The sequence below is a fragment of the Megachile rotundata genome, chromosome 4, assembly GCF_050947335.1.
Source record: "Megachile rotundata isolate GNS110a chromosome 4, iyMegRotu1, whole genome shotgun sequence".
Lineage (NCBI taxonomy): Eukaryota > Metazoa > Arthropoda > Insecta > Hymenoptera > Megachilidae > Megachile > Megachile rotundata.
This window is the reverse complement of record NC_134986.1, coordinates 13,802,865-13,815,310: the sequence shown is the minus strand read 5'-3', so window position 1 is coordinate 13,815,310 and position 12,446 is coordinate 13,802,865. Positions and strand designations below refer to the sequence as shown.

The 12,446-nt window shown below is 35.9% G+C and overlaps 1 protein-coding gene across 8 annotated transcripts in view; it reads right to left on the bottom strand.

The window, feature by feature from the left end:
- Nucleotides 1–12,446, bottom strand: part of LOC100883400 (uncharacterized) — a 109,829-nt gene that overhangs the window by 26,952 nt on the left and 70,431 nt on the right. For all 8 annotated transcript variants that reach the window (XR_013037795.1, XR_013037796.1, XM_076530395.1 and 5 more), the window contains 2 exons: nucleotides 3,119–3,362; nucleotides 161–381 (listed from right to left, as the gene is read on the bottom strand). Coding sequence is in view for 6 of the 8 variants with exons in the window: in XM_076530395.1 (XP_076386510.1) it covers nucleotides 161–381; nucleotides 3,119–3,362 (465 nt within the window). In the remaining 2 variants the exon portion in view is untranslated. The remainder of the gene's footprint in view (nucleotides 1–160; nucleotides 382–3,118; nucleotides 3,363–12,446) is intronic.

Here is a 12,446-nt window from a genome sequence, read left to right as displayed (position 1 = left end):
AATGACCTCGGTATTTGAATATCCAACAATCTAAGAATGTAGAAACCAAAGAAGTAATTTGGAGATCAAGGAACTTGAAAATCCAGATCTTCAGAGATCTTCAGAGATGATAATGCAGAAATGTAGGAATGTAAAAATTGTTGCATGTAAGGGTACGAACCTTGTTTGCTGCTTGCAACTGAGGAAGAATGCCCTGAGCAAGACGTTCTGCCGGTGTCCGAGGATTCGTTAGTCGTTCTTGTGAACGCCAGCCTAAGTATGGCTGTCGATGGTTGAACGACGACCTCGCCGAACTTGCTGGCGAACTTCCGGCACTGTTCAGCAAGCTGGTACTCCATCTTGAGAATACAGGCGGCGTGGGACTTGGACTTAGAAGAGCACCTACATAAAAACACGAAAAAAAATATATAACATTCATTACCTACAATAGTTAATTATCTCTCTAATGATGATTTGAAAATTCTTAATTTACGGTTTTATACAAATGTATGAAAATACTTAGTTGTCTATTAGGAGCATAAATATAATGTGTGACACTAAGCGTGCGAATTAACAAAATGGTCGACACGCCTTTTTATGTCATAAATTTACTCATTTATAATAATAAAAGTAAACGACAATATATTATATCAACAATATATTCTAATTGGCTTTTACAAGCTACCTTCATAAATACTTAATGTCTAACACGCCTTTTTATGTCATAAACTTATTCATTTATGATAATAAAAGTGAACAACATATTATATCAACAATATATTCTACTTGGCTTTAACAAGCTACCTTAATAAATATATAATGCAAGCTTAATGCAATTTTAACTAGTTAACGTTAAAAGTACAGGACTCCATATTTCTACATTTACGACGCCATATTTGCCTCATAATTTACTGATAAAATAGTTTTCTTTTTCAATTAAGGAGCAACGTAAACAACTTTAAGTGCACCCGTACATTATGTACTTAGTACTATCTACTTGGATCGAAAGCAAAATTCCTTAGTGGAGGAAGAAATAGAAGAATAAAAACAGCAAGTGTAAAATTGCCATCAGGTAACAAGATATCCAGCAACTCTCGATGCAAGGTAAAGAGGAGGGAGGCTGTAGTGGCGCAGAGTACTTAAAGGGTTAAGTAAAGCCTGTTCTAAATTTAATTAACACAACGGCACACATTCTGGGAGCTACTTTTCGTATTGACCTTGCATCCCTTCTGGTTTCTAACGAATTAACCTTTCGCGGTCCAGATACCTCTGAAGTCGGTTAATCTTTGGATTAGAGTGCGGTGGATCTGGGTTATTATGGGACAATTTTCGACTTTTTATACTTTTAAACTTTTTAATTCTTAAATTATTAGAGACTTCAATTTTTAAATTTATAGATTTTTAAAGTCTTAACATCTCGAGGTCTCCAAGTTTGAAATTCTGAAAGCTTCAAATAAAAATTTGGTAATTTAGGAATTTTTTAATTTACGAATCTGATAATTCTAGAACTCAGAAGTTTGCAAATCTAATAATTTAGAAATTTAAAAATTTACAAATCTAATAATTTAGAAATTAAAAAATTTACAAATCTAATAATTTAGAAATTTAAAAATCTAAAAGCATAACAAATCAAAATAAAAAATATTCCAAATTCAGAGATTTACAACTTAAAACCTGAAAACTTAAGAATTTATCTAACTAAGAAACAGTAAAAATATCAAACTGCAAAATGACCTAAATCTAAAAACACAGAAAAAGCATAAACTCGAAAATATAAAATTCTACATAAAAATCTATTAACAAAGAAATCTTGCAATCAGAACCTTCATAAAAATCCGTGAATTATGGTTGTTGTCCGTAGCATCGTAAACAAGTTGCGAACATTTTAGCGACAGGTTAGAAGGCAACCCTTTCGCAACGAGGCAACGCGAACTGGGTTCGACGTGTTCTCTGAGAGACGGCTCGCAGGGAAGCGAATTAATCGAATTAACTTGCCCCGCTAAATTTATTAGTCGCTTCCTACCGGCCATTACTCGCCGTAGCCAGAGAATATCCGTGACTGTGTCGCACGCCGAGAAACGGAGACGCGCGTAAATGAAATTGGCCGACGCTGTGCGCTAATTTCGGACGTTCCGTGACTTTTTACGAGTATGAAAGGCGTGTGCGCTATAGTTTGCTCGATATTACGACGCTCGAATAACGTTTCGAACAATCTTTCGACTCATCTTCCATCCTTCAATTAAACTTTCACGAGTGACTTTTTTAAATTTTATAAAAAAAGGAGAGGCAATTTGTGGAAAATTTGAAAATTTGGATATTTGGGGGATCAGAATTGGGGATTTAGGGAATTGGGAATTTAGGGAATGGGGGATTAAGGAGACGAGGATTTAGGGAATCGGGGATTTAGGGAATCGGGGATTTAGGGAATCGGGGAATTAGGGAATCGGGGAATTAGGGAATCGGGGAATTAGGGAATCAGGGATCTAAGGAATCGGGGATTTAGGGAATCGAGGACTTAGGGAATCGGGGATTTAGGGAATTGGGGATTTAGGGAATCGGGGAATTAGGGAATTGGGGATTTAGGAAATCGGGGATTTAGGGAATCGGGGAATTAGGGAATTGGGGATTTAGGGAATCGGGAATCTTGGGAATTGGGAATTTAGGGAATCGGGGATTTAGGAAATCGGGGATTTAGGGAATCGGGGAATTAGGGAATCGGGAATCTTGGGAATTGGGAATTTAGGGAATTGGGGATTTAGGAAATCGGGGATTTAGGGAATCGGGGATTTAGGGAATCGGGGAATTAGGGAATTGGGGATTTAGGGAATCGGGAATCTTGGGAATTGGGAATTTAGGGAATCGGGGAATTAGGGAATTGGGGATTTAGGGAATCGGGAATCTCGGGAATTGGGGATCTAGAGAGTTGGCGATCTAAGAACTTGGGAATCTAAGAAATTCTGGAATCTAGGAAATCAGGGGAATCGAGAGAACTGGAAGTCTATAGAATCTAGGAAATCAGGGTGATCGAGAGAACTGGAAATCTATAGAATCTAGGAAATCTAAGAAATCCGAAGTCTAAGTAGTCAAAAGTATAGGAATTCAAAAAAATAAAAATTTGATGTCGAATATAGTTTCCTACCTGTAGTCGGCTGTCTATTGGAAGACGACGAAAGGGACGATAGGGAAGTGGTTTTGGAGCCGAGAGCACGCCATCCTCCGTGCTGCGACGCATCGGAGTGCCTCTTTAACCGGAAACCGTCGCGAGCCGCGGGAGAGTTCTTGTACCAATCCGGGACGTTCAGTCGTTGCAGAGATCTCTGCACTCTGAGTTCGTGTTCGCTCGGCACTCGTTCGCCAACTTTCTGCAACTCGTTCTCCGGCGGCTGAAACATTAAAATAACAATTTATCAGGAACTGCATAATCGATGGTTCTTGAGAATTGAGTGGATAGTTGTGGAATATAGGAAGGAGATCCGGTGACTTAAAACAAAATGACTAGTTCAGTTAGAATCTAACTTGTTCAAATTGACTCAAATCCACTTAAACCCATCACTTAAACATTTGATAGCTAAATAATAAGATACTAAATGTTTTATATTATCTACAAGTTCTCTAATGTTAAAATACATAACAGACTGGTTGAAGTACAAAACCCTTTTCACAAAGATTTTGTCAAAGATAAAGAATGTATGTTAATTATAAGATGTTCTGAATCACGCTACGATAAAGAAGTTAATTATAGCTTTCTTGTAATATAATTGTATACTAATAAACATTCTTCTTTTGTCAAAAATAATCGTAAAAGAATACATGCTGGAAATCTGCATAGAACGTTGCAATTATTCGCGGTAATTTATTCAATTATTCTTCTGAAAACACCCCATTAAACATATCCCATACTTTAAACGTGAGAACCACACTGTGCTGCTTATGACTTCCACGTTATGCAATCCGCGTTGAGAATTTTACGATATTATCATGAGCCATCGATGAAATTCCATTCCTGTAATTATTATCGTACGCGTGTAAAAGCAACATTCCTAACTCGTTACATGTGTAATATATTGATAGATAATTTAATTCCACATTTTTCATTTTGTAAATGTTCAGATATCTCAATTATTGGATGTTGGAAATTATAGGTTTGCAAATTTATAAATTTACAAACCTGTCAATTCCCACATTTCTAAGTTCTCAAATTTGCAAATTGTTAACGCATCCAAAATTGCCAAATGCTCGAATTCTTAAATTCCCAAATTCTCAAATTTCCAACTTCTCAAATTTCTAAATTCTCAAATTTCCAAATTTCAAATTTCCAATTTCTCAAATTTCCAAATTTCAAATTTCCAACTTCTCACATTTTCAACTTCTCAAATTTCCAAATTCTCAAATTTCCAACTTCTCAAATTTCCAACTTCTCAAATTTCCAAATTCTCAAATTTCCAACTTCTCAAATTTCCAAATTCTCAAATTTCTAAACTCTCAAATTTCCAAACTCTCAAATTTCCAAATTCTCAAATTTCCAAATTCTCAAATTCCCAACTTCTCAAATTTCTAAACTCTCAAATTTCCAACTTCTCCAATTTCCGAACTTTCAAATTTCCAAATTCTCAAATTCCCAACTTCTCAAATTTCTAAACTCTCAAAATTCCAACTTCTCCAATTTCCAAACTTTCAAATTTCCAAATCCCTAAATTCCCAAATTTCCAAATCCCAAATCTGGCAAATTTCCAAATTCTCAAACCCCAAATTACCAAACCCTAAATTTGTCAAATTCCCAAACTTTCAACCCCCCAAATTCATCAAATTTCCAAATCCCCAAAGTCAAACGAAATAAAATACTTCCACACTTAACAACCTAAGCCTCAGAAAACTGATTCGCTACCCATAATTATTTTCAAAGTCATTTTCACTCCGGCGTGAAACGCGTTGAATATTATAATGCAGCGAGGAAATTAGGTAGTTAAAAACTGTTGACCGGCAGCGTAGTCTCATCGAGAGAAGAAAAAAAAAGAAAAGTGCCGGCTGAACGAGTTAAAATTACCTGACTTTCACGAGCATCCTACACACAGGTACGGTCAATGATTTTCCTCGGGCTTTCATTTAGCCTTCAACGCGAATAATTCGCATCCTACGAGACCGCCTTCGCGTTTCGACGGGAAAATTGATCGATCATTTTCCGTCTGTTTCATGCGACGGCCAGTCAGCTCTCTGTGACATTGGAAAACGATTTAAGCGGTTATTGTCGTGGAACGAGCGCTTTCCAATGAGTGCAGTTCGAGCGTTTTCACACGGCCCCGATATTTCTTTCGCACTGTTTGTCCGCGTTGTGTCCCGTTCATCTACGTGTTCTGCTCCTTTAATATGTTTATTAATTAACGATTTAATATTCTACGAGCTTCATTACTGTCGTTGCTCGAATAGCTAATAATGTTCGTTTGTATGGTGAATGGTTTGACCTCTTTGTTGGAGGTTTAGGGGGAAATATTTGGGGACGATGGTTTGGGGTTTTGGGGAGGTGAGGTGGAAATTTGAGAATTGAGGGATTTGGTAAGTTGAGAATTTGGAAATTTGAGAGGTTGGAAATTTGAGAAATTGGAAATTTGGGAAGTTGGGAATTTGAGAAATTGGAAATGTGAGAAGTTGGAAATTTGAGAGGTTGGAAATTTGAGAAGTTGAGAATTTGAGAATTCGGAAATTTGAAAAGTTGGAAATTTGAAAAGTTGGAAATTTGAAAAGTTGGAAATTTGAGAAATTGGAAATTTGAGAAGTTAGGAATTTGAGAAGTTGGGAATTTGAGAAGTTGGGAATTTGAGAATTTGGAAAGTTGGGAAGTTGGAAATTTGAGAGTTTGGAAATTTGAGAGATTGGAAATTTGAGAGTTTGGAAATTTGAGAGATTGGAAATTTGAGAGTTTGGAAATTTGAGAATTTGGAAATTGGAGAAATTGGAAATTTGAGAAGTTGGAAATTTGAGAATTTGGAAATTTGAGAAGTTGGAAATTTGGGAAGTTGGGAATTTGAGAAGTTCGAAATTTGAGAATTTGGAAATTTGAAAAGTTGGAGATTTGAGAAATTGGAAATTTGAGAAGTTAGGAATTTAAGAAGTTGGGAATTTGAGAAATTGGAAATTTGAGAAGTTAGGAATTTGAGAAGTTGGAAATTTGAGAAGTTGGGAATTTGAGAATTTGGAAAGTTGGGAAGTTGGAAATTTGAGAGTTTGGAAATTTGAGAGATTGGAAATTTGAGAAGTTGGAAATTTGAGAATTAGGAAATTTGAGAATTTGGAAATTGGAGAAATTGGAAATTTGAGAAGTTGGAAATTTGAGAATTTGGAAATTTGAGAAGTTGGAAATTTGGGAGTTTGGAAATTTGAGAGTTTGGAATTGTGAAAAATTGAAAATTTGAGAATTTAAAAATATGAGAATTTGAAAACTTGAGAATATGCAAAGTTGAGTGCAACTATAACGAGAGTGCAACTGAAACACCATTGTCATTTGAACAAAGGAAAATTTCGAGGAAAAGATTAATCTAAGAGTGTCAGTATTTACGTAAATAAGTAACGACTCGAGAAGGCTCAACGAACGGAAGTCCATCTTTTACAGGATGTCCAAATTTAGCGGTTGGTTTACGTTCACGCGTTTAGTTAGTTCGCGATACAGCTGCGAAAACAGCTTTCCTTTACTACGAAAGCTCGTTTACGTCGATGTCTAGGTCACTACATCTTTATCGCAGCTTTGAAAACGATTAAAACCTGTCTGTGTATACATTTGAGCGAAATTTGAAAGACAACCTCAAATATCGATAAACTGTGAATCAAACCTGTAGCGTGAAATCTTCGATGTAGTCTTCGAACATAATTCGATATAACGATGTATTAAATGTGTTTTTGATAGATTAAATTGGTGATGATTGTTTTGGGTTTTAACTCGAAATTCCTTGAAGTTTTCTTTGGCTCGACATCGATATAGTAATGTATCGATAGGTAGAAAAATATAGGAGCGAAAAGTGACGTATGATTTTCACGCTTGATTGAAAATTTAGAAATTTGGGATACTTGCAAATTTGGAAATTTGAGAATTGAGGGATTTTGGAATTTGGGGTTTAAGGGTTGGATATTTGAAAATTTGGGAATTTAGGGATTTGGTAATTTGAGAAGGTGGAAATTTGAGAAGGTGGGAATTGGAGAAGGTGGAAATTTGAGAGTTTGGAAATTTGAGAATTTGGAAATTTGAGAAGTTGGAAATTTGAGAAGTTGGAAATTTGAGAAGTTGGAAATTTGAGAAGGTGGAAATTTGAGAAGGTGGGAATTGGAGAAATTGGAAATTTGAGAAGTTGGAAATTTGAGAAGGTGGGAATTGGAGAAATTGGAAATTTGAGAAGGTGGAAATTGAAGAAATTGGAAAATTGAGAAGGTGGAAATTGGAGAAATTGGAAATTTGAGAGTTTGGAAATTTGAGAAGTTGGAAATTTGAGAAGGTGGAAATTGGAGAAATTGGAAATTTGAGAAGGTGGAAATTGGAGAAATTGGAAATTCGAGAAGGTGGAAACTGGAGAAATTGGAAATTTGAGAAGATGGAAATTTGAGAGTTTGGAAATTCGAGAATTTGGAAATTTGAGAAATTGGAAATTTGAGAAGGTGGAAATTGGAGAAATTGGAAATTTGAGAAGGTGGAAATTGAAGAAATTGGAAATTTGAGAATTTGGAAATTTGAGAATTTGGAAATTTCAGAAGTTAGAAATTTGATAAATTGAAAATTTCAGAATTTAGGAACTTGAAAATTCCAAAATTTCAACCACTAAAAATTTAAAGTATTACATTACACATTCAGCCAAAAGACACATATCTAAAATTGTAGAATTAAACATAATGACGAATATAAGACTTACGAGTGCAAAGGGTTAATGTGAAGAGAAACTACATCATTGACTTACATCGCAGTTAGAGGACGTTAAGAAATGCAGAAGCAACGTGTGTACAACGCCCACGCATATTTTGCAACGAATCTCCATGTACCCATTTATTATTTGAATAATCTTGCGTGTACGAATGGATGTGATGATAGTTTGAGACATCAAAGGTGATGTTAAATATCTTTTACTGCTAGGTAATTCTACTGTGTACATGTAAGAAAGAGATTTTGCAACTTCGTTTGCCATGTTAGATAAGAGGTTGATTGTTGCATATTAAACTGCATGATGTTTCTAGTTTTCAGATTCGACTGTTGAAATTTACTTTACGAATTTATTTTGAAAATTTCAGGTTCTTAATTCAAGTTCTTCAGGTTCTTAATTCATTCACTGTAAATAAATTTTAGTACTAGTAAATCTATAATAATTATATTTTACGAAGATCTATGTGTTTTTCTCAAAATAAAATCAATAAAATAAAGTTCAATTGTGGTTTGCAAAATAATTCCCTAAATTTACATCCCACAACTTTTCTCTTTCATTCAAATAACTTATTTAATAAAAATCCTATATGATCCATACTTTCTGAATTTATTACTTAACTAGTTATTAACACAGCTAAAGAATAATTAGTCAAAATTTAAATCTGTAATTATTTCCACAAAAAAAAATGTCCTCGAGAGAGGTTGACGACTGCACAAGTTTAACAACCCCTCAAGTGTTTAAACACAATAAACCAAAGAGTGGCAATTAATAACAAAAAACACCAATTACAATATTTTTCAACAACAGTTCACAAAACTTTTCAATTAGAAAGTTTCAGAGTTGTTTCTGTCCAACAATAAAAATGCTTTCGAGTGCAAAGGGTTAAACCCTGTAATCGATGGATGTGTGGTTTATAAATGGACGTGCTCCGACGATACGAGAAATTTCATTAGAGAAACTGAACCAGTGGTAAAATCGATCCAATCAACCGATGTAGTCAACCTTTCTGTCTATATCAGTCAAAAGAGAGCCCTCTTACGTTCATGTAAACTCGTTTTTATCCTCCTGTTATACCTTGACCCTCTTTCTCGAGAACATTGCACTCATCCTCTACTTTCGCGTGCAATTTTTCGTATTTAGAGGGTTGGAGTTTGGTGTTCGAGTAATTAGGGGGTTGAAAATTTGGAAAGTTTAGAATTTGGGGTTTTATGAATTTTAGGGGGTTGGAAGTTCGGAAGTTTTAGAATTTGGGGTTTTAGGAATTTTAGGGGGTTGGAAGTTTGGAAGTTTTAGAATTTGGGGTTTTAGGAATTTGGAGAGTTGGGAGTTTGGAAATTTTGGAATTTGGAGAGTTGAGAGTTTGGAAATTTTAGAATTTGGAGAGTTGAAAGTTTAGAAATTTCAGAATTTGGGGTTTCAGGAATTTTAGGGGGTTGGAAGTTTGGAAGTTTTAGAAATTTGGAGAGTTGGGAGTTTGGAAATTTTGCAATTTGGAGAGTTGGGAGTTTGGAAAGTTTAGAATTTGGAGAGTTGAGAGTTTGGAAATTTTAGAATTTGGAGAGTTGAGAGTTCAGAAATTTCAGAATTTGGGATTTTAGAAATTTTAGGGGGTTGGAAGTTTGGAAGTTTTAGAATTTGTGGTTTTAGGAATTTGAAGAGTTGGAAGTTTGGAAATTTTGGAATTTGGAGAGTTGAGAGTTTGGAAATTTTAGAATTTGGAGAGTTGAGAGTTCAGAAATTTCAGAATTTGGGGTTTTAGAAATTTTAGGGGGTTGGAAGTTTGGAAGTTTTAGAATTTGGGGTTTTAGAAATTTGAAGAGTTGGAAGTTTGGAAATTTTGGAATTTGGAGAGTTGAGAATTTGGAAATTTTAAAATTTGGAGAGTTGAGAGTTCAGAAATTTCAGAATTTGGGGTTTTAGAAATTTTAGGGGGTTGGAAGTTTGGAAGTTTTAGAATTTGGGGTTTTAGGAATTTGGAGAGTTAGGAGTTTGGAAATTTTGGAATTTGGAGAGTTGAGAATTTGGAAATTTTAGAATTTGGAGAGTTGAGAGTTTAGAAACTTTAGAATCTGGGGTTTTAAGAATTTTAGGGGGTTGAAGGTTTGGAAATTTTAGAATTTGGGGTATTGGGAATTTTGTTAAGGTTAAGGTGGAATACAGAGACAAGATGTAAACGAACTTTTATAAAATAAAATAAAAAGTGAGTAATGTAGCTTCCTCTTCGATAATATACGAAATTAGTTGCTACAAGTATGCAACTGCATATAAACAAAAGGGATAGAAGCTTGTCAAACGTAAAATATAGACTAACAAATAATAGGGGGTTGAAAGTTTATAAATTTAAAAATTTGGTGTTTTAGAAATTTTAAGAGGTTGAAAGTTTGAATTGTAAAATATAAATGATAGACATAGTCGATCGAACAACAAGCACGCACCGGTCGCTGCCATTGTCTGTACGCAAAGAAATGCATAACGATGAGCAGCAAAGGTTCGCGTGAGATTTCCATATGGCATACAAAGATATACTAACGGGACCTAACGGCGTGGAAAAACAAAGGATAGACAGAGGAACGTGTGGCTTGGCCTACGCACGTTGTGTTCCTTTGGTTATTAACGTTCCAACAACGGTTCACCATATGCATGGTGTTCATGAGAACGCAGCTTCGTCGAATGGTAAAAAGTTATGTTCATCCTGAAAGTCCTCGAACCAGCCCGAGTGAAACTGCGACGATCGACTCGCTCGAATATTATTTTGTACTTTTTTCCTTTCTCATTGTGAAAATATTTCGTTGTCATGTTTTTCAAGTCGTTAAATTGTTACATTAGGAAATTATGAACGTATTGAAGATTTTGTAATTTTTGTACTTTCAAATTTTTATGGTGCTGTGTTTGTATTTCTTAAGTGAAATTGTTAAATAAGAAACTTTTGAAATTGTTGTTTCAATATGTTTTTTAGATTAAAATCCCTGAGTTGTGTAAATATTTTTGAGTTCTCAAATATCTAAATTCCCATATTGGCAAATTCCAAAACTATTGTCTTAATAAACTACCAAATATCCATCTCCCAAAATAATCAAATTACAAATTCCCCTATTTCCAAATTCCCAGACCACCTAAGTGACCAATTCCCAAATTTCTGAATCACCTAGGTCCAAAGTTTCTAAATTCCCAAATTTCTGGATTAATTAACTACCAAATATCTAACTTCAAAAATAATCAAACTACTAATTCCCATATTACCAAATCTCCAAATCACGCAAATGCCAAATTCCCAAATTTCTAAATCCCGAAATCCCAAGATTCCGAATTTCCAAAATCCCCAAATACCAAGCTTCCGAATTTCCAAGATCTCCAAATCCCAAGATTCCGAATTTCCAAGATCCCGAAATCCCAAGATTCCGAATTTCCAAGATCTCGAATTCCCAAAATCCCCAAATCCCAAGATTCCGAATTTCCAAGATCTCCAAATCCCAAGATCCCGAATTTCCAAGATTTCGAATTTCCAGAATCCCCAAATACCAAGCTTCCGAATTTCCAAGATCTCCAAATCCCAAGATTCCGAATTTCCAAGATCCCGAATTTCCAAAATCCCCAAATCCCAAGCTTCCGAATTTCCAAGATCTCCAAATCCCAAGATCCCGAATTCCCAAAATCCCGAAATCCCAAGATTCCGAATTTCCAAGATCTCGAATTTCCAAAATTCCCAAATCCCAAGCTTCCGAATTTCCAAAATCTCCAAATCCCAAGATTCCAAATTTCCAAGATCCCGAAATCCCAAGATTCCGAATTTCCAAGATCTCGAATTTCCAAAATCCCCAAATCCCAAGCTTCCGAATTTCCAAGATCCCGAAATCCCAAGATTCCAAATTTCCAAGGTCCCGAATTTCCAAGATCCCGAAATCCCAAGATCCCCAAATCCCTAAATCCCCAAATCTCTCCATTCCCAAATCCCTAAATCCCCAAATCCCCAAATCCCCAAATCCCCCTATTTCCCAACTCCAAACCTCCAAACCCACACCCACACTCCTCCACTAGAAACCTTCCCACAAATTCCAAGCAACAATAAAAAAGAAATATTATACAATAAACATGCACATGTCTCGCAGCAAGAAAATGTCACAGTTTGCAGACGTAAGAATCGCAGGTAACGCGGCATTGGCATAAAGGATCGCACATTTCCGCGTCTCAGAGAGACAAGCCTAACGATGCGTTCCAAGTGCAACAACTCGCGGTTGCATAAGATCGTCGGTCGTCTCGTGTGTCAGAAACCGAGTCGGTGACAGTAATTTCAATTACTGGCCAGTGGTGTGTCGGTGTCTACGTCTTTTCTTTCTGCGACGACGTTCGTGTGTCGTCAATTGACGCAAATTGGGGGAAAGCCGCGTCAAAGACGAGGCTACATCCGCCATTAGTCGGCCAAAGACCTCGCTCTCGCTGTTTCTCAAGGGAATTGCATGTGCATCCGCGATGCATCCTAGTCCGCGTCTTTTCTACGACGCTCGACATTCGAGAATGCCGCGCTCTAAATTCGACGCGTTCCATCATCGACCGATCGCTGTTGCTACTAGAATC